Genomic DNA, 23,122 nt, shown 5'->3' with positions numbered 1-23,122 from the left:
ACGCATAACTCACAGGGTGTCCTAACTTAGGAGGGAAAATACACATTTGAGGCGATTTAGTCACCGTTTCTTTGACAGTTGTGATATCAGTGTGCGGCATTGCATTGTTTATAAGGGATGGGGCAGGATCAGTGCATGCGACATAGTGGACAAGCCCCATGGGGGTTGCAGCATGTCCCAAACATGTCAAACACTACCGACTCATGTTCATACATCATGTCCATATTTTTGAATCAAACATGCTGGCCATACACTAGGCCAACTTTCCTACAATCATCCAACTACTTGTTGGATGGAATAAAAATTTCTGATGCTCATTTGCTGCTATCCAGTACCAGATTTTCAGTCCATTCAAATAACTGCAATCACACCAGCCCCGCCAGGGGGAGCGCACGCACAAGACGCTCGCGCGCCCCCTGGGCAACGGAGCCTGCCTCCGGTCCCTGCCACCTTCCCCGCCTGTCGCCCTCGCCGCCCCCCTAACCCTGCCCGGCTCCCTGGAGAAGCGGAGACGGGTAGCGACACGCAGCGTCCCCACCGAGAGACTGTGAGGCGCACGCGCGTCCCAGTTCAGTGAAGCCCCTGCCACCGGCGCTCGCCAGCGGGGAGGCTCTGGCGAGCCCTGGCCAAGGATGGCAGGGGCTCCATCTGTACGCTGGCGGTTTCTCAGATAAATATACACACCACTACAAGAGCTCATAGCAAGACATTAATTCTACAACATGGATCAATTATGGAGGCTTCCAGGACTCACATGTTCATTATGCCTACACACTGAACGAGGTGTGCCAGATAGCGCACGACAGGTTGTTCATATTTCCACCTGCAGAAGAGATCAGCAGGCTCGATGAACAAGCAGCAGGTGTATGCAATGGATCATGTCCACACACAGAAAGTTTTTAAACAATTGGTCGTTCCGATGGGTCAAAACTGCCATATCAATTTTTGAGAAAAAAAAAATCTTATCGTATGTGGGCAACTTAACACTAAACTTTCTTTGGTTGTCCTGTGTGTATGTTGACAATATTCATTCTCTAGCTGCATATTTAGTAGTTACAGTAGTTACTAGTGCACTTGTTCAAAAAGTACAGACTTTAGAGTGTGAGTGTGTGGAGGGGGAGGGAGATACATCAAATAAATGTAAAGGAACCCTGCGGGACAATTAATCTACAAATAATCTACAAGGAACAGTTTGTGTCCTGAAATGACTGAAAACTTTTTTTTTTTATAAAATACAATATACAAAAGGATTTTCACCACAGTGGCACCCCTAGAGCACCAGAAAATCCCATCCACTGCTTGTCCTAATGAGAGCTGACTGCCTCCTGCAGCAACGCCTTTCATACAGTCTACAGAGCAAAGGCAAAATGTTCAGTCAGCTGTCTGGGTCATGCATGACACATGCCTTCCATCATAAAATGCAATGTGGATCAATGCCAGGAGCAGCACTACAAGTGCATTGTCATGAAGAAACTGCCTTATAAACTCCATCCAATTTGAATTAAAAAAAAAACTCAAGAGAACAAAATAAACTATGAATGCAATACACATTAGAAGAAAAGTTATTTCCGTGTGCTCCTCGTAACTTAGTTAGTAAACTAGCTGTATACATGTGTCACTCATACATATTTGTAACTACTTTCCTGGCTCATTAGATGACACACAGTCATTCCTGTCTAGTGGCCCAATTTAAATTAAGTAATCAGATTTTACTGATTTACACTAAAGCACAAAACTCTGAAAAAACATGGATATGGTTCTGAACAATCTCAACTCCACTATCCCCTTTTTTCTTAATTCATAGGCCAAAAATACAGCACCGTATTATCTACCTGGTGGATACCAAAAAGATGCAATAGAATAGCAGGCAAAGGACGCAGGGAGGTGCAGGCAAAGGACGCAGGGAGGTGCAGGCAAAGGACGCAGGGAGGTGCAGGCAAAGGACGCAGGGAGGTGCAGGCAAAGGACGCAGGGAGGTGCAGGCAAAGGACGCAGGGAGGTGCAGGCAAAGGACGCAGGGAGGTGCAGGCAAAGGACGCAGGGATTCCGTCCCCCCAGCAGACTGTGCCAGCTCCAGGTGTAAGCTCCAAAGGGAGGAGGTATGGCTACACCACCATGACCGGCACCCTCCACCACCCACCACGCTGGGTCTCTCTCTGCCTCCAGGGAATATGGCCTGTGAGCCCTTCTGGTGCTATGAGCAGCATGAGCAAGATGGCGCCACAAATGGCTGCCTAGGAACTGTGCACTCAGCCACATGTAACCCCGTGTCTCCAATCTTGTGCACTGCACAGCAATGTATATCTGTACTGTACTGTCCCTGCTGTATTGTTACCTGCCTATCTGTTGCGTTGACCAGTGGCGCCGCTGATGGCTGCCTAGGTGCTGTTCGGCACGTATGTGTTCCCTGTGTGATAACTGTACTGTCTCTGCCTATATGGTTACCCACCTGGCTGCTGCAATGACCACTGGCGCAGCTGACGGCTGCCTAGGTGCTGTGTAGCTCAGAGAATATATGTTCCCTGCATCTATAACCTCCAGGGTACATCTAGTGTATACCTGTATGTGTTATGTATATCTGTGCTGTCCCTGCTTAACTGTACCTAACTGGCTGTTGCACAGCAATCCACATCAAATTCCTAGTATACGCAAGTACACCTGGCCAATAAAGCGGATTCTGAAAAAAAATAATAATAATAAAAAAAAGATGTAAAATGCTAGAAGATTCTCACGTGACCTGGCGTGCCAAGAAGGGTGGTTTGGCGTGACTGCAGCAAAGTTGTAGGAGTACATATCTGTATTTAAAGATTATTTTTAAATCAGCTGTATTAGGGAGATGCTACTGTATCATGCAACAAACAGTGACTAACATGAATCACAGCGAATACTCTATCCTTTGTCCTTAACAACCAGCAGCTAGCCTAAAAGCAAAAAGTCATTCGCAAAACAGACCTATCATTTTCAAACTTAGCTTCTCTTATGACATCTTTGAATTTGAATTCGTTCACAATAGTATTAAACGCTGAGATTATTGCATTCTTACTGAAGCAAAGTAACGCTTTTTAGCATTTGAGTTTAGGCATGAAAAAAGCGGTTAATCGGCATTGTAATGTCCAATTCCGTAATGACCTAAACTAAGGCATGTTGTGTGCTTGGATTACACAGGCTTTTTTTTACCTTTTCCTATGGACACCAAGGGCTAGATGTATCACGTTTCAAAAAGTGATAAAGTAGAGCATGATAAACAGTCAGCCAATCAGCTCCTACTGTACCTGCCATGTTACAGACTTGATTTAAAAAATGTCAGATAGGAGCCAATTGGCTGGTTGTTTATCACTCTCCACTTTACAACTTTTTGAAGCTTGATACAACTGGCCCCTAAGTGACCTTTCATTCCCTATATTTGCCTGGTCTAGTACTAGGTAAATTTTTATTTTTAAAATAACTAAAATATATTTAAACAGAAAAAAATAAAATAAAAACAAAACGACAACCTTTATTCAATACAAAAACTTAATTTTTTTTAAATCTGTTACTTGAAGTGAAGAATTTTGATTCCTAACAACTTTAGGTACTTGTGTACTAGCAAGGTGGCGTGGGGGTGCATTTAACATTGTAAGCCCCCATTAGGGCGGTTATACAATTTAACATTGCATCGCATTGTATGCCATATACAATGGTATACAATTTAAAATTGTATACCATTGCGTGCCAATCGCATCGCATACCATCGCATGCCTTATGGTCTGCGATGCGATGGGCGCAAGTACCCAACTTTATACAGATGTGTACACACTTACCCTAAAACAGTGCTAAATAGTCCAGATTGCTACCAATTGACCCCTTCATGGGACATCTAATTAGCCCCAAAACAAGGCAAATCAGCAGCTCCTTTAAGGATTTTTTTTTTCTGGACCTCATCAGGCTCCAGAAATAAACTGTGATAATTAACTTGTTTTTGCAAATAGGGCAGTGAAAACCCATAGGCTTGTGTACCGGTCACAAATACTATGGCTGTATTCAAAGGTCATCAGCATTTCAGCTCAAACCCTTTGCTAAGCGCAGCAAAACCCAACCTTAATGATTGTGAACAGGGTGAAAAAAAAAAAAAAATCAACTGAATATCACCCTATGATCACCGTCAATTTAGATGGGAGATCAGGCGTGATATATAAGTTGAATATTGCCATTGGCTAAAACTGCATTTGCTAAAAATACAGTCTCTAAATGAGTTGCCCGAAGCTAAAATAGGCAACAGTCCCATTTTTTGCACCTGAAAAATGTATGGCTCTTCACTGAATTCTCAGATTAGCATTAGTTTTTGTGGCTTGGGCTAAGTACCTAGTAAAGTAAAAGCATACTACAATGCAAGCCAGAGGAACAGTGGTAATGTTGTGGTAAAAAGTATGCGATAAAGCTTATATAGACAAGAAAAGACATGAGTTTTACGAGATTCCCACCTCCTTATGCTGAATCTGCAACTTTATATTGATTCCATTGGGGGTGTCACTATAATTAATTGGCACCAGACAGAACAATTTAATTGTTTCGGGTACCCATAAACTATTGTGCCCAGAGAGGGTTTAGCCATGTATAGCCGCTAAACCCATCTAAAGTACTATTAAGGACACCCAAAATCATGGAATTTTCACATTTTTTCTTGCCACTTTAGAAGACTGAAAGTCTTCCTCCCCCCACAGCACATGACCCAAACAAAGCAGCAATTGAATTCCTCAGTCGGAAGCCATCTATTGACAGACACAGGGAAAACATTTAAATCCCGCTTTAAGTCTCTAGTGAAGCCATAAAAGAGGGGGGGCGGAACGGTGCACGATGAAAGAAAATTATCTAAATTGAGAAATCATATACATTACTTAATTTCACAAGTGAGTTGCTGTACAGTAAATTCCAACATTGCAAGATGGAGGAATGGAGTTGAGAACTCACCGGCTGTAGAGTTTCTTCCTGTCTTCTGCTTTGGCTTTGTCTGTTAATGAAGGACCACGTTGAGAGTTTATAGTGATTCAAAAGGCAGATGATAACAACCACCATAACCGTTATAACCACGATTATGATAATTATCTGGACAAACTCCAGTTCAGCTAAAAGAAAGAAAAAAATAAAAAGTATTAACAAAACACATGTAAAGCACGGCAGAACATACCATTTCTCCAACACATCCCCTTCCTGTTTATCCAACAGTGAGAATTTATTAATGTGGATGTGAGTAGAACAAAAACACATTTTTAATGCAGAGTCCCGTAGAGAATGGTGGCTGCCCTAGAGGTGCCTAGGATATAGTTAACAATCTTACTACTAATGCTGTGAACACACTAGATGAGTTCTGCAGCCACCAATATTGTGCCGCGGGAAAACAATATTGACCGTACATGTATCAGTCAGGGAAGTCACCCTCCCCCTGCTCTGTACATGCAGTCGCTGATGATATTGTCAGATTGAGCACTCATTGTTAATGGCATTGACTGTACACACTGGACAATATATTTGAGAGATCAAAGATATCAATATATCGTCAATATATCGCCTGTGTACCCAGCATGACTGTACAGATATTTGATCTTTCAATAAGATTGAGATAACCAAAAAAAGAATAAAATTGCAAATTCACCGATCTCAAAAAATCAAGTACGACAAAATCCTCTACCAGGTAGTTAATATACAAAACCCATGAATGTAAATAAACCCACATACAAATGCAAGTATCTGTAAGGATGTGGGGGGGGGGTGGGGGGGGGGGATGGAAAAAGGGTACAGAACAAAACCAAATATTCAAAATAATAATAAGGTGCCATGAAGCATAGTAAATACATAAAATATGAGGACTAGAGATGTAGGAAAAATGTAAGGACAAAAGACAAAGTGCAGGGAATCCTGTTCATAAGAGCTTACGTTTTAAAAAGGTATAGGGATTGCTGGAGACAGAAGCATATGGGACTTAAGTAGATGGAACATAAAATGACTTGCAATGGTTAAGTGGGAGGGAGCACCTAAAGGACTAGAGATTGAGGAGTCTATTACAAAGAGGTAGGGTGCTGCAAGGTGAGTGGGTGTTGTCGCTCAACAAGATCGCTCAGCACACAGCGCTGTGTGATCTGTCAGGGACAGCATTCTACGGTGAGAACACTGGCCCTGACCAGAGATCTTACTAGATTTATCCAGCATGCTGCATTTTCTAAGCGAACTAGTCAAATTAAGTCAGATCTGTGTATGCACCCCATAAGACTCTAAAGCCCCCCCTTCCACTACGCAGACATATCAGAAGCTACAAATCTCTTCAGATTTCCCTTGAACTCTCCCAGTTATCTGATCTGACCCAGGGCTGATATTTCCCTCTATTCACTTCAGATACATCTGGTCAGACCTATAGCTGTGTTCACACGCTTCGATTGTTCCCTGTTTTCAATTCAATTTGCTTATAGAAGCAAAATCGAAACCTAATCGAAATCAAATGGGTTTTTAGGACACTTTCGACTGGCATTTGATTCGACGCAAGCTCCCGTTTTCTCTATATCGAAAAGAAAAATAGACTGTGCAGGCAAGGAAATATCCAATTTGATCCAGTAAATCGAATGTGTACACTGCACCTTAAATGTAACTCAAATTCGATATTGAATGCAAAAACGAATGGAAATTCAAAAGGTATAATTGAAAGGTGGTGGAGAGGGGAAATCAAAATGAAAGCAAATCGATGCGTCTGTACCCGCCGCTTCAGACCAGATAGATCTTTGGTGCAGCACAAAAGATTTTTGTTGTCAGATGGATCTGACGAAAACAGGCCTAATTTGACTAGTGGATGGGGGCCTTAAGGGGAAGATGTATTCAACAAGGTAAAGTGATAAAGCACAAGCCAATCAGCTGTGTTTGAAAAATGACAGTTAGGAGTTGATTAGCTGGTGTGTTATCACCAGGAAGAGTTCAATCTGCACACAACCTAGATTTGCCTTTCTAATCTTCGGCTAATCGGACCGCAGTTTCTTACTTTTATACTCTACCTGTGGGGATGCAGCTATAAACAACCAAAAATACTAATACACATACAAGAGGAGAACAAGAGATCATATTGGGCGGCCACATACCAAAATAAGTTAGGTTTTAATAAACAAAAATAAAACTAACTTATTTTGTTCCCTATAAATTCCCTTGGTTTCCTTTATAAGATACGAAGGGAATTATTTTATAGGGAAAATGATAGAATAGGAGAATCTGGCTATCTGAAGACAATAAACAGACACTTCATAAATCTGCGCTTGATGGAAATTGTATGGACTGGTAAGACCAAAAACTGTATTAATAACCACAGGGTTATTACGCTCTTTGTTGTTTAGGGCAAACCATTATGAGCAGCTTTCTCAAGAAAGTTAAGCCAACAATGAACCATATGTTGGGAATCTTTAATGGCTACAGGGAACGCCAAAGTTGCCAAGCGACAAAATGAACGAGAAATATAGCAGACACATTTCAATCTCAGCAGAAAACAGGACTGATTTTATTTATACCCCTTTCACATTGAGCCTCTGGCCCTGGATGTCGCTGGGGCAACCCAGGTCCTGGCTTGGTGTGATAAGATCTGCCTGGGTTCGGTGCTTTGGGAATTTAACCCTGGTTAAGGCCCTGGCCAAAGCAAAACACAGATTAACGGGGGTACTTACCCCTTCCTGTGGTCTCATACCATCTATCTTCATGCTGCAATACAGTGAACGGGCTTATATAGTTCTAGCCATCCACCAATAAGTATGCCAACATCCATTTACTGTATTGTGGCAGGATGGGAGGCATGTAAACTGACTTTGTTTGTGTATAATTCACAATCAGAGTGGCCAAGAAGCATTCTCCACATGCCTGCTGTAGGGAAAAATGCATCCCCTCCATCCAAAGGCTCCTACAATCTTGGCGTATAAGAGTAAAGCTGCTGATTGGATGTGTATTCAAAGGCCGGCCTCAAGGAAGTGACACGCACAGCAGACATTGATGCGGTGTAAAGACAACAACCTGAGAATGACTTGGGTCAAACCTGGGGTAAGAGATTGAGCAGCTGTGAAATTAGTTTAAACAGTGTTCACTTTTCACAGATTAGACCTGGGATCTAGATAAAGCATACACTATGTCAACATTGACAGTTATCTATAGGGTACAATGGAAAAAGAGAGATATTGTAACCTTCAGATCCCTCATCCATAATGGGCCACAGTGGTAGGAACTTGCCCAAATACACTCACAGTTTATGTTGTAACTAATGGTGCTTCAATGCAGAGGTACATTCTTATCTAATCAATTGTAATATGTTTTTTATTTGGAATTTAAAACAAAAAAACACTTTGCGTTATCTTTTGTTATAAAATATTTTGTGGATCAGCAGGAAGAATTTTGGAATAAATCCACCTTGATTTCACGAAACAGATGAAAAATATATCACAGGGTGTGAGCCTCTACATTATCCCCCTCAACAATCCTTGAAAGAGAATGGGATGAAGAAATACTACAATATAGTGCCAGATCCTATTAGGAAATTATAGCAAACACAAGAGTAAGGCAGGTCACAGATTAAATGAGGACAACTGACTGAATTCATGAAAGGAGGAAACTTCAATAAAGCAATAAAGCCTTAAACTTTGTACACGCACAAAGATTTATCTGTCCAATCTGTCTGGTGGTAATAAAAATCCGGAAATGTAGATCAGCAAATGACAATCAACCTTTCCTCACAAATGCTGGAAAACAATTGCTTGGATAAATTTGTTATATCAGATTAATTTAACCAATTTGTCTGAATGACTTGTCTGTTTTTCAGCATTTAATCTGCACATTTTTGATAGTCATTTGCTCCCATACATTTCCAGATATTTGTTACCACCAGATAGATTGACAGACCGATAAATCTTTGTGTGTGTACCCAGAGGGAAAACTCAACTTTGCCTTTAAGATCTGAATATAGCCATTATTTTCTCTACTAAGCAATATCCAAATATACACTTTACGTAAGCTAACGTGAATAGGTTTGGGCTTCATAATACAGGTTGAGTATCCCTTATCCAAAATGCTAGGGACCAGAAGAATTTTGGATAACGGATTATTCCGTATTGCAGAACATATTTATAGGAATTCGATTTCGAATGCAAAAACGAATGGAAAATCAAAAGGCATAATTGAAAGATGGTGGAGAGGGGAAATCAAAATGAAAGCAAATCGATGCGTCTGTACCCTCCGCTTCAGACCAGACAGATCTTTGGTGCAGCACAAAAGATTTTTGCCCAGTAGGTTTTTAGCAAGAAATTTTTTTCTCACTCTCTGGAAAGTATGGTTTTCAGAATAATTTGGATAATGGATATTTGTATAAGGGATACTCAACCTGCAAATTCTAAGGGGTCTATTTATCAAGCGTGTATTTTATAAAATGATGAAGGTACTGCAGTTTCTGAAAAACGTACTAATAGCTTAAGGCATAATAGATTACAAACGGCATTCCCCATTTTTATCAATAAGGACATCTATCTGACTCCAATGTACAGAGTTTGGCCCTGTTAGTTTACACCACAGGTTCTCAAACTTGGTCCTCAGGACCCCACACTGTGCATGTTTTTCCGGTCTCCTCACAGAATCACAAGTGAAATCATTAGCTCCACCTATGGATCTTAACATGTGTCAATGAGTAATGCATGTACCTGTACACCTGCCAGGTGACCTGGAAAACGTAAACTGTGTGAAGTCCTAAGGACAGAGTTTGAGAACCCCTGGTTTATGCTATCTTCATCTAGCATAAACCACTTTATCCCTATGGGAGGACAACAAGCAGGAGAAAAACTTCTGGTTCTTCTCATGCAGCCTCTAACCAGCAGTGCCATTTTCTTCCGGAAGAGTATACACATACAAGGTCAATAAAATGCCCCAAAGAAACTAGAAATTACTGCTTGCAAAAAAATGATGTATGTGTTCTAGGGTTAAGCTGGTCATACACCTAAAGACTTTTTGTCCAATCTGGCCGAGTGCAACAAAAATGTGGTAATACATGAGTGCAAATCACAATTGATAATTTGCTCACAAATGCTGAAAAACAAAAAAAATGGTCATGTAAATTGGGTAAATTCATGTGATTTACCCAATCTGTCTGAATGACCATTTGTGTCCATTCTCCATCATTTTGGAGCAGATGTTCAATTGTCATTTGCTCCCATATATTACCACATTTTTGTTCCAACCAGCCAAATTGGACAGGTGTATGGCCAGCTTTACACAAATGAGGAGGACTCCTTCAACACGTCAAGGAGGTAATTTGCAGGGACAGTGGTTATCTCTGCCTCTGTCCCTCACATTAACTTCAGTTAAAAATGGGAATATTTACATACAGACGGAAAATATCAGATCATTAATACAAAGGCCCCTATATAACAACACTACCGTCACAATACCACCAATACATGTTTGCATCTGGTGAGAAAATACAAATGGTCTGTAATAAACTTCCAACATACCACTAACTCCATCCAGAGGAATGGCTATTTCATCTATTACATGTATGTCCTCACATCTGCAGAAATGCTATGCATGCCTAATATAAGGCATATAACCATTGGAAGAGGTAAGAACTCACAATGCAGACTGTTCTGGAAGAGCTCTCCAGAAGTCACACTGGTTATATTTAAAGGGGTATTTATCAAAGTTTGGAGAAAGCTAAGACGGTGAGAGATAAAGTACTAACCTATCAGCTTATGATTTTGTGTTTGATAAATAACAGAAGCTGATTGGTTGGTACTTTATCTCTCTTCAAGCATTGATGAATACCTCCCTTGATGCTCGATATGCCACGTGTGTTCCCCTTTCCTTACATAGCACATCACACTTGATTAGTATCTGGCAGGTGTTTTAGTATTCTTACCTGATTGCAGCAGACACCATAGAGAACCCTATTTGTTTATTCTGCTTCTGCTCAGTGCCAGCTATTATTCCTAAAAGCTTTAGCCAGTGTGAGGCCAGAGAACTAAGCGCCAAGAACGCGTATACTAGAGTATTTGTAACAAAGGTCTTTGTAAATGTTCCCTGCTACACTATTAACAGCTGGCTTGCTTAACCCCATCTGCAGCTACAAGCAACTGGAATTCCCCTCAAAGAACGGGAGCCATCTGCGAAGGCTTCCCTTGTGCCATTTTCCATACAGTTGCTGTTCTAGTGCTATCCACTACTACTTTACAATGCTACATACTGTATATAACGGCCATTGAGGGAGGGTATTTAGCAAAAGTTTGAAGAATGATAAAATTATGAGACAAAGTACCAATCAGCTCCTAAATGTCATTTTTTAAACAGCCTGTAACAGATGCCAGAGGCTGGTACTTTATCTCTCTCAGTTTTATATGAGTTCTGATAGATAACCCCAATAAATGTCACTGAAAGACAGTAAAGAAACAAGGTACAGAATTATATGGTACAGATACTTTGGCACAAAACTAGTTTTTTCATGTTACGGTGATCATTGGAACACGCAGAATACAAATTACACAGCAACGGGATCAAGCATTAAAGTGTTACATTTACCCCAGTTATTGCTTGGGACCTGGTTTATAAAGTGATTTGCCAACATGTTTGGTCTGGCAATTAATATTAAAGAAGACACACTGGCACGTGATAAGCCTAAGTAAATCCAGTAGCATTAGATAAACAGACTTGGCCTCTCATGTGTCAACCTATTAACCTAATAGATCAATCTGACAAATTATCTAAAGCATAAGTGTGTTGCACACAACGCTGGATTTCCACCAAGTACTGGGGTCATATACTGAATAACTGAATTTACTCTTGACAGAGACATGTAAGGATTATAAAAAATAATAATAATAATAATAAAAAAAAAAAAAAATGTTGTGCCTTTATAAAGTATGAGGTTATACTGGTCTATGTAGTACACAGCCAAAATGGTTTCAATCAGTACCTTGTCTGTGATTATAATGTTTCAAAAAGTACACATGCTTATAAAAAACATCACTGGTTTCAATAAAATAAGTAGATTGCTATGATTGAATGACTGCATTAACTTTAAGCAGGCCATGTAATACTGAGAAGCAAATGGAAAGAAAAGGCTGTGATTGTCAGGAGTTATTAAATCTGGGCAGACATACAAAAAAAAAAAAAAAGTACAGTGCAGTCAGTCTTTCCTAGAACGCAGAGTTCACAGGGACAAAATGGCACATATTGAAGTGCCAAGAGATACCACTTCTAATTTTACCAGGGCTCAGGGGAGGACTCTATGAAGAGGCAGACACATCCGCTTGCTGAATTATCATTAGAGCATCAAAGCGTTCCAGCAGTCTGGAAAATCTGTGGTAAGTTTCTGACTGAACCTCACCCATAGTATGAACATGAGCGAGGAATACATAACAACCAACCCCAAAGTTCCTGTGTAATGATGTCATAAACTCCATTAATCAGACCAAACACATCTACCAGACTGTTAACTTGCATTTTACGTTAAAATAATATTTGTATAGGGAAGGTAGGTAAGTTAGTATACAGATGGGAAATAAATTAGGGGGTCAGATGTTTAACTATTAAATATCATGTCATAAAAAAATCAAAAAAAGACTAAACTAAACAATGATATGATTTGCAATGTAAAACACTGCAGCTGTACCATATCATTGTAACTTACACAGATATATATTACTGTGTAGCTGCAAACCGTAGTCCTTGTACAGGAAGTGATTTACCAATCTTATACTGTGCATGGGCTTTCACAGCTTGGGGAATCGCACCAATGGGCAGTTGTAGAAAGCAGCTTTTACTGCAAAAGAAACTTAAAGGCTCTTCATTTTCCAAAACAAAGCAATTCCGCCATAGGGTACGTGCACAGGTGGAAATACTATTGGTGCAGCAGGTGAAGTGCACTGGGGCCAATGAGGACTAAGTGGCCCACTGCTGCCCCTGTCACACGCACAGCCGTGTTACATATTGTGAACTAGGGTTGGAGGGGGGAGGGGGGGGGGGGGGGGGTGGAGGGTGGCCCAAATTATATTTTTGCACCTGGGCTCACCACCTTCAAGTTTCGCCACTGGGTACATGTATCAAGAACAAGAATGATACTTGTACCCTATGGCAGAGGTGCCTTGCTTGTTATAGGGTACATGTGTCTAGAATAAGAACTATACAAGGCATCTTCCCCATAGGGTACATGAATCTAGAATAAGAACTTTACAACAAGGCAACTCCGCCATAGGGTACATGCATCTAGAATAAGAACTATACAACAAGGCAACTCCGCCATAGGGTACATGCATCTAGAATAAGAACTATACAACAAGGCAACTCCGCCATAGGGTACATGCATCTAGAATAAGAACTATACAACAAGGCAACTCCGCCATAGGGTACATGCATCTAGAATAAGAACTATACAACAAGGCAACTCCGCCATAGGGTACATGCATCTAGAATAAGAACTATACAACAAGGCAACTCCGCCATAGGGTACATGCATCTAGAATAAGAACTATACAACAAGGCAACTCCGCCATAGGGTACATGCATCTAGAATAAGAACTATACAACAAGGCAACTCCGCCATAGGGTACATGCATCTAGAATAAGAACTATACAACAAGGCAACTCCGCCATAGGGTACATGCATCTAGAATAAGAACTATACAACAAGGCAACTCCGCCATAGGGTACATGCATCTAGAATAAGAACTATACAACAAGGCAACTCCGCCATAGGGTACATGCATCTAGAATAAGAACTATACAACAAGGCAACTCCGCCATAGGGTACATGCATCTAGAATAAGAACTATACAACAAGGCAACTCCGCCATAGGGTACATGCATCTAGAATAAGAACTATACAACAAGGCAACTCCGCCATAGGGTACATGCATCTAGAATAAGAACTATACAACAAGGCAACTCCGCCATAGGGTACATGCATCTAGAATAAGAACTATACAACAAGGCAACTCCGCCATAGGGTACATGCATCTAGAATAAGAACTATACAACAAGGCAACTCCGCCATAGGGTACATGCATCTAGAATAAGAACTATACAACAAGGCAACTCCGCCATAGGGTACATGCATCTAGAATAAAGTACTATACTACAAGGCAACTCCGCCATAGGGTACATGCATCTGGAATAAAGTACTATACTACAACAACAAGGCAACTCCGCCATAGGGTACATGTATCTAGAATAAGAACTACAGTATACAAGGCAACTCCGCCATAGGGTACAAGTATCTAGAATAAGAACTATACAACAAGGCAACTCCGCCATAGGGCACAAGTATCTAGAATAAGAACTACAGTTTACAACTCCGCCATAGGATACAAGCATCTAGAATAAGAACTGTACAACAAAGCAACTCCGCCATAGGGTACATGTATCTAGAATAAGAACTACAGTATACAACTCCGCCATAGGGTACATGTATCTAGAATAAGAACTACAGTATACAACTCCGCCATAGGGTACAAGCATCTAGAATAAGAACTGTACAACAAAGCAACTCCGCCATAGGGTACATGTATCTAGAAGAAGAATATACAGCAAGGCACCTCTGCCATAGGGTAATAAATAACTATAAAAAACAAGTCACAAAGGGTCCATGAATGCAGGCGTCTAATAACACATAATACACAGGTAAACGCATACTAATACCTTTTACCAAAAACAGGTCTTTTAACCGAGCATCTTCCAGTGTTGTGGCGTTGAAGTGATCACTGGACATACTCAGGACCTGCGGAGAGTGGCATGTATGGCGGAGAGCCCGTCCCTATAGCAGCATCCCATCCGCGGCAGGAGACCTCCCGTGTCCTCCCTGTGACCCGCACACACTGCTCTGCTCTCCGAAGCAATGCCCAGGTGCGGGGCTCACACAGCGGCAGCAGTGCCCAGGTGCGGGCTCACACAGCGGCAGCAGTGCCCAGGTGCGGGGCTCACACAGCGGCAGCAGTGCCCAGGTGCGGGCTCACACAGCGGCAGCAGTGCCCAGGTGCGGGGCTCACACAGCAGGCGATGGGTTCCAACTCTATCAGCGGTTGCCGGGGGCGGCGGGGAAATGCCGGGGCTGTGGCAGGAGATAAGAGAAGTGCAGGCTCATATCCTCCTGCACAAACCATCCGCAGCCAGTGATCAGGGTGAGCGGCATGTAGCGTAGAGCGACGGTCCCAGTCGCACGCAAGGGGAATGCTGCAGGCAGCCCGGAACGGGGGGCAGCAGCGGGGCACCGGCCCAGCACGGAAGGGCAGCAATGCACCGTCCCCTGGAACTCGCCGTCTCAACTTAAGTAGCTCAGGAAACAAAAGAAGAAGTTGCTGCGCGCACAGAGCAGCGGCCCCGGGCACCGCACCGCGCCGCTCCCGCTCTGCCTGTAACACCGGCGGCAGCACACGGCCCTCACTGCCTCCGCATCTCAGGGAGCGTCATCCCGCAGCCCAAACACTTTCCTCGTCTCTACTTTAGTTGTACGATGATGCTGTGATCTCCTCCTCCTCCCCCCGCACTCCCCCTGCCGGCGGCTCCTCCTCACACACACTCACACACTGCTGCTGTTGCTGAGCTGGCTGTGCCCTGCACTGAGTGGAAGGTGTCACAGCCGCCCTGTCACCGGCGGCTCATCATCTGCTGCTGCTGCTGCTGCTGCTAGCACCCACACTGACACCGCAGCTAGCTTGTGTCTCACGCACCGAGACCTGATGCCTACATCTGTTACACTGAGCTGCTGTTAAGAAACTGTGAAACGGTGCATATACATAAGTAAATATCATATATACATAATAAGGAAATATATACATATTTAAAAAGGGATTGTATGGGGAAGAGCATTATCCCGATGCACAGAACCCCGACACCCAGTGGTAAGTATTCAATTTCTAACCCTTCCTGCAAACTACCCCTAACCATAACCCAGGGTTGCCTACCTGACCCTCACGTTCAGGGAGAAAATGCACTGTTCCTGGACTTCCCTGGTAATGTAGGATTGCCATCACCTGTGGGGAGACACCTTTCTTATTAATTACCTACAGTAATTAGGCGAGCGCCGGCGGACAGCGACTACATTGAACTGGGACGCACGTGCGTCCCAAACCTTCAGTGGCGGGGCAGCAGCATCCTGACAGTCTCTGCTTCAGGGAGACGGTTAGGGGGATGGAGGGGGTCTGGGCAGCAAGGGGTTGGAGGCGGAGGGACCCGGGGGAAGCTCAGTTGCCGTGGGGCACACGTGCATCTCGTGCAATGGTAGAGGTAATGGAGGTGGCTGTCATTATGCTACGTAAAGGATGGATTTCTCTTAAAACTTGAGTGCCCCATCCGCTGACCAGACTGCTATATGGGGAAGGGAAGCATTTAAACTAGAGCTCTTTAAAATACTTTATAGCAGTGCTCCTCAAACATGGTCCTTAAGGCACCCTAATGGTCCAGATTTTCAGTATATCTATAGCTCAGCACAAATGTTTAAATCATAGTGACAGAATTGCTAATTAAGTAACCTGTGGATAAACATGGATATACTTAAAACAGGCATGTCCAAACTATGGCCCTCCAGCTGTTGTGAAACTACACATCCCAGCATGCCTTGCAATCATTTTAGCATTCCCTAATAGCAAAACTGTGGCAAGGCATGATGGGACTTGTAGTTTCACAACATCTAGAGGGCCATAGTTTGGACATGCCTGACTTAAAACCTGCACTTTTATGGTGCTTACACACTGGGTGATTTATCAGCCATTCCAGTGAACGGATGATATATCGATGCATACCTCCCAACATGATCCTCTCCAGGAGGGATGCAATGCTTTGCTTCTAAACTTTCCTCTTAATTTATGATTGCCATCACCTGTGCTAAAACACCTTTTTTATTAGTAAACCTGTTGAAAACAGGTGATGGCAATCATACATTAAGAGGAAAGCCCAGGAGCAGAGCATTGTGTCCCTCCTGGAGAGCGTCATGTTGGGAGGTAGTTCGTTGCACCGTTGGCCAGTTTGTACGAGAGGTACTGCTGATTACCTCCCCCCGGCAAAGGTTTCTTTTCGTCAGCAAACATCTCTGGTTGCTGATGAAAAGGAGAGATATATGCTGAGCAATATATCTCCCCCGTGTGTACGCACCTTAAGATGTGTATTCTACTTCACATGTGATGTTGCTATAGGAAACCAATCAGATCCTGTCTACTATCTTCTAGAGGGTGCTAAATAAATAAGAAGTAGATTCTGATTGGTTGCCCATAGCAACATCACATGTGAAGTAGAACACACATATTAGGACATTTCCCCCACAGTGTTGTTAAAATTAAAGTATATCTACTAAGAGCATTCTGGGAAACATAAGCAAATCATAGGTGTCCCATATTTAAAGGGTATTATGGCAATATTCATTACGAATATTCACTAAAATAACCTAACCATTCAGTTTTCTCAACAGGTGGCGTTTTGAAGCTAGCTGTCTGTAGAAGTAGGTGGAGAAAATACTGTACTCAGCAAAATAGATGAGCACAAAACATGACCTGTTGGTGGTACTTGAGAACTGGAGTGGAAAACCAGTGCATCATTTTGTTTTTGTTTGTAGTAGCTAATGCCCCTTTCCCACTGCAGGTCTTCAATGGTAAATTGCCATTTTTTTCCCCTTTCTAAATGTTTAAGGCTGCAGTGGGAAAGCGCCAGAGTTGATTTACCGGTTAAAGTTAACCGGTATTTCAACCAGTTTCCAAAGCAGAGTCCTAAACGTTTCAGAGACGTTTTTTATGCAGCAAGAATGGCTCTGAAACAGTATTTAGGATCCCACACTAGTCTTCCCCCTCCCCTGGTACCTTGCAGCTGGTACCTTGCATCCGGGCAGCATGTTAGGCAGGGTAGGCAGCGGGCATTCCAGGGCTCCTAGTCGGCAGGTCATTTCATCGGCGGGGGTCCCTGCCGCGAATGGGAAATAGAGGAGCCGTTCATTAAATATGTGCATATTTAATTAGCATCTCATTAGATATGCGCATGTAATTTTCAGGCCCGCTATTTCCCATTCGCGGCAGGGACCCCCGCCTATGACATGACAATCTCCTAATGGACTTTCCTCCACTTCCTCCTCCTGAGCACGGACCTGCCCGGATCCCCAGTGCCCCCGCTGTCTGTGCAGCAACTGCACCCTCCTCCTGATTCATGCTCCTGCATCAGTGGGGGACCTGCCGACTAGGAGCCCTGGCATGCCGCTGCCTACTGCACTGCCCAGATGGATTGCTGCCAGGTACCAGGGGAGGCGGGGTGGAGGGGGGGCAAGGTACCAGGGCAGGGGGGGAGGGAGGTACCAGGGCAGGAGGGGAGGGGGTACCAGGGCAGGGGGGGGGCGAGGGTACCAGCTGGCAGGTACCGGGGGGGGGGGGAGAGGGGAAGGGGGGGGAGAGGGGAAGAGGGGGGGCAGGACAGGTACCAGGGGACACGAGGGGATTAAACGGTTTCACTGTGATGTGAATGGTACTTAAACGGTATTTAAAACGGTAATCTGCTGCAATGTGAAAGCTAATACCATTTTAAAATACCGGTTCTTTAAACGGCTTGGCAGTGGGAAATGCTTTTAACAAAAAAAAAAAGGTCTTTGCTAAATCCTTTTATACAAAGTATAATTTATGTTTACAAAAACAAAACATATTGGGGAGGACAGAGAAAGGGTGTCTTTGGTTGGTGCACCAAAAGAGAATTTAATAATAAAACATGACTTTTATTGGTTTCATTAAAATAGTTGCGAAGATATAGAAAAACATAGGACAACATTAAGTGATTTAAAAAGGATATAATATATCCTCACCTAGTGGGACCCCACTTCACACTGTCCCTGAATAAATTTATAATTTTATAAAGCACGGTGGTTGAAAGTTAAGAGTGGAAAAATTATGTCTGGTATTGACAATTTATGACAATTTTACAGTGTGTATGCTTATCCAGGATGTAACAATTATCAGATACAGTGTGTATGCTTATCCAGGATATAACAATTATCAGATACAATGTATATATTCCTGGGGCTCACTATGCAGTAGTGATAAGCGCCTGAACACGGGTGTGATCCCGTTTCAGCGATATCGCTGGCTGGCTGGAGCCGCTAGTTCCACAGCCTGTGTGCTGACCGCAGAGCTGTGTCTGAGGTGTGCCGCCTTGCACTACCTCGCTCTTGCGTGTCAGATCAGACAGGAGTGTACTCGGCTCTTGCGCTAGAGTCCGTGTCACTGTACTACAGGGAACCATGTGCTACGGATAACCTGTGTCGCCACCGGCCTAAACAGATCAAAATACAATCAGATGGGGGGGAAGGGAAGTGGGGTTTAACACAGTAGGTGTGCAGTCAAGCGTACGCTTTCGCAAGAGCTTCTTCAGGACCAATTCAAATTATTTATGATCAGTTATTACTGGACAAAATCAGTGCTGGTGGCTGCCAATCATAAAATGTGTACAATCAGAACCAAATCCTGCCCTTTACCACGTAACTGAACCTAAAAGCACATATAAACACAATCTACTTAATTTGATATATATTTTTTTGGGCATAGAGATGCCGTGGAAAAATTCTGATACTCTAGGGTTCCGTGATTAGAAAAAGATTGGGAACCCCTGGTCTAGAGATATCTTCTCTTACTTATCCTCTAGAATTGTAAACAGCGTCTCCTGGTTTTATATTGCTGAAATAGGAGATAACTGTTTACGGTAATCTGCTTTTATAGTGTTGTGGGTCTAAGAAAATGTTGGAAAAGATTTTGATCCTCATCAATACTGTGTATATCACAATCTATTATTTGATGTACTGTTTTTGCTTATTAAGGTTCAATAAAAGACATTTTGAAAAAAAAAAAAAAACTGGGATTGTACCAGGGTTAAAATCCTGGGTAGTATATCTGAAAGGGGTATAAGCAAACTTCTGTTTAACCCTTTGAGTACCAACATCTGTGAGTGATGTTCGAAATATACGCTCAAAAATTCCAGCATCGCTTACATTTGTTATATAAAGTAAAAAATGTATATATATATATATATATATAAAAAAAAAAAGATATTTACTATATTACAGGTCATTATGATGAATAAAAATGTTTGCTTGGCAATTTAAACACATATTTTGACAAATTCCCTTAGCACTCAAAGGGTTAAAGACAGTTTAACTCAGGAAGTAAAAATGAAGTATTTAAAGACCACATGCTTAAAAATTATATTATATATTTTTTTACTAAATTGAATGTTAAGCACACATCGCTGCGCACCTGCGATGCATCAGCCATGTGTGTGCTGACCAATGGGATATTGTGGATTACATTTGGAAACCTCTCTCTAAAGAAAGCTGCATTTGCAACTGGATGGCAATCATACATTACCAGGGAAGTCCAGGAACAGAGCATTTTCTACCTCATGGAGAGGGTCAGGTAGGCAAGTATGATTATAACTGCAATCTAGTTATGGTTGGTACACACTATATCATGCCTGGCCAACCTGTGTCTCTGCAGATGCTGGGAAACTACACATCCCCACAGCTCTAGCATTCTATAATAGCAAAACTGAGGCAATGCATGCTGGGACTTGTAATTTCACAACAGCTGGAGAGCCACTGGTTGGCTACGTATGCACTATATCAGTGGTAGCCAACCCTAGCCCTCGAGAGCTACCAACAGTTTACACATTCCAGACAACCTAGCTGCTGCACAGGTGGAGCTAATTACTTCACTTGTGGTTCTCTGAGGAGACCTGCAAAACATGCACTGTTGGTAGCTCTCGAGGACTAGGGTTGGCTACCCCAGCACTATATGATGCATCAGGCAATCTTGGTTCCTTTGACCAATTTGCACAACCATTGTATAGTGTGTACACACAATATATCATTTACACATGTCGCTCAATTCATCTTCCCTTCCGATGTCCTGTGCAACAGATGAGATAATTCCATGAATGACGCAGTGATGTTACATTTAGCATGTAACAACAGTGGCGTAACTATAGCCCCGCAGCCCCCGCAGTGGCGGGGAGGCACTGAGAAGGTGTGGGCGCTTCTGTCTGCGGGTCCCGGCTTCTGCTGCTAATAAAAAACAACGGTACTTATATGTTAGTTGGGCGGCCACTAAGCTATTTGCCACGCTTCAGGCTCGGTGCGCTCGCCACACTATATGAAATCGACTCCGTGCCGACATGGATAGTGGGGGTATGAGCGTACTAACTATAGTGGGTGCCCAACAATTAGCAGCAGACGCTTCCGGTTCCTGCTGCTAATAAAAAGGGACACTCAGAAAATGGCTGACCCCATACAGCAGACCATTTCTAAGGTTGCTAGAGCGCCTCCTCTAGCATCCTCAAAAACTGTCTGCATTATAGTGGAAGCCATTTTCTGAGTGTCACTTTTTATTAGCAGCAGGAGAGACGAGACCCGACAGAAGCGCCGGCGGCAGGATGTACCGGCCGCACGGGGGGTTTGTTAACCCTACAGGAGGGGGTTGTTAACCCTGCGGCGGGGGGGAGGGGGGCTGCCCGAATTTGTGGCAGGGGGAGCAAATTTAATAGTTACGTCACTGTGTAACAATATATTACATTGCTGTAATATGGATTGTGTATGGTGTACTGAGATGCGATATATCATTGCATCGCACCATACGTGTACCTAGCTTTAGACTTGTATTGCCACAGGACATATTTTAAAGCTTACCATATATACTCGAGTATAAGCCTACTTTTTCAGAACATTTTTTATGCTGAAAAAGCCCCCCTCGGCTTATACTCGAGTGAGGGTCCCACTTGAGTCAATAAGTTTTCCCAGTTTTTTGTTGTAAAATTAGGTGCCTCGGCTTATATTCGGGTCGACTTATACTCGAGTATATACGGTAACTACAATATATAACAAACTAATTGATTTTTTTTTACTTCAACCAAACACACCTATCTGTAGCTATTCATACAATTGCCAGCAGATGTCACTGAATGAAGCTCTTTCTGCCTACAGGTACTGTAGATCCAGTAATACCATAGCAATGCATAGTTCAATAACTGGATTCTGCTCATTTAACAGATGCCATTTTTAAAATATGTTCTCAAAACAGTAACAATGTTTTTAGGATGTCTATGGAATAATAACTACATCACTATGATGACTAATTGTACTTTACAGTAAACACAGTTTTGAGCAGTGTCTCCCAACCACGGTCCTCAAGTTAGAGGACTGTTGTTATTATTATTATTATTATTATTATTATACCATCTGTGTTCAAGCATGGATATCACTAGAATGAGGTTGGGAACCACTGTTCTGGAATATGAGACATATCATTGGCATGGTAACTTCCTACATTACCCATTCCATTATGCTCTACTCCTGTGCTTCCATCTTTCTTTAAGACTGGTGTCACCTGTAGTGAAATATCTTTCTCATGCTGGACATACACTAGACCAGTGTTTTCCAAACACTGTGCTGTGACACACAAGTGTGCATTGAGCTGTTCTCAAGTGTGCCCCAGATCTAGAGATGCCCAAACCAGTTTACAGCCACCACCAGTTCAACTGTTATTTACTGGTCTCTTCTTTTCATGTAAAGGGCCAATGTATTTTATTTTTGTTACCTGTGGGGACCAGTGTGATTGTTTTTTTATATGGGGGTCTATAGGTTTATTTTTTTCCTGTGGGGGCCAATGTGTTTTGCCCTGTGGTAATGGTGTGCCTTTGCAATTTAAAATCTTTTTTTAGTGTGCCGCAAGGTAAAAAGGTTAAAAATCACTGCACTAGACTAACTTTTATCCAACTAGTTCAATGGAATAAAAACTACGATTCACCCTATTCAATGTTCACTGTTTGCCGAAAGCGAACGGTAAATGTCGGCCAGTTCTCAGTTTTATGCTCGCTGCAAATCGCTGGTGTATTTCAATTGGATTCGCCGAGAGTGTATTCAATGCTAGGATTGCGAATTGCATTCTCCCTGATTTTTGCCATGATTCACCATTTTGCATTCGACATCTTTTTAAGGTGAACTGGAAAGTGATCTTTTAAAATAAAGGGGTTTTTTTTTTTTGGTGTAAAAAAAAATCTGTTTTTTTTTCTGTGAAGGGGCATGCTATTTTTATTCATGTGCTTGAAGCACATTAATATATATTTAATAGCCGCTCATTAGATATTC

The 23,122-nt window shown here is 42.5% G+C and overlaps 2 protein-coding genes across 7 annotated transcripts in view; both read right to left on the bottom strand.

Moving 5' to 3' along the window:
* LDLRAD4 (low density lipoprotein receptor class A domain containing 4) overlaps positions 1-23,122 on the bottom strand; it is a 356,202-nt gene that overhangs the window by 18,062 nt on the left and 315,018 nt on the right. For 3 of the 6 annotated variants that reach the window (XM_083187703.1, XM_083187702.1, XM_083187704.1), the window contains one exon: positions 4,948-5,102. In XM_083187703.1, coding sequence (XP_083043829.1) covers positions 4,948-5,102 — 155 coding nt within the window. Of the gene's footprint in view, positions 1-4,947; positions 5,103-14,664; positions 15,510-15,545; positions 15,625-23,122 lie in introns of those variants that run through there. The other 3 variants (XM_083187708.1, XM_083187706.1, XM_083187707.1) reach the window with 3 other exon arrangements.
* MC5R (melanocortin 5 receptor) overlaps positions 1-23,122 on the bottom strand; it is a 977,289-nt gene that overhangs the window by 799,403 nt on the left and 154,764 nt on the right. The gene's annotated exons all lie outside the window — the stretch shown is intronic.

This window comes from Crinia signifera, chromosome 5 (assembly GCF_055691185.1).
Source record: "Crinia signifera chromosome 5, ASM5569118v1, whole genome shotgun sequence".
In the NCBI taxonomy this organism is placed as follows: Eukaryota; Metazoa; Chordata; class Amphibia; order Anura; family Myobatrachidae; genus Crinia; species Crinia signifera.
This window is presented reverse-complemented; position numbering and strand designations above follow the sequence as displayed.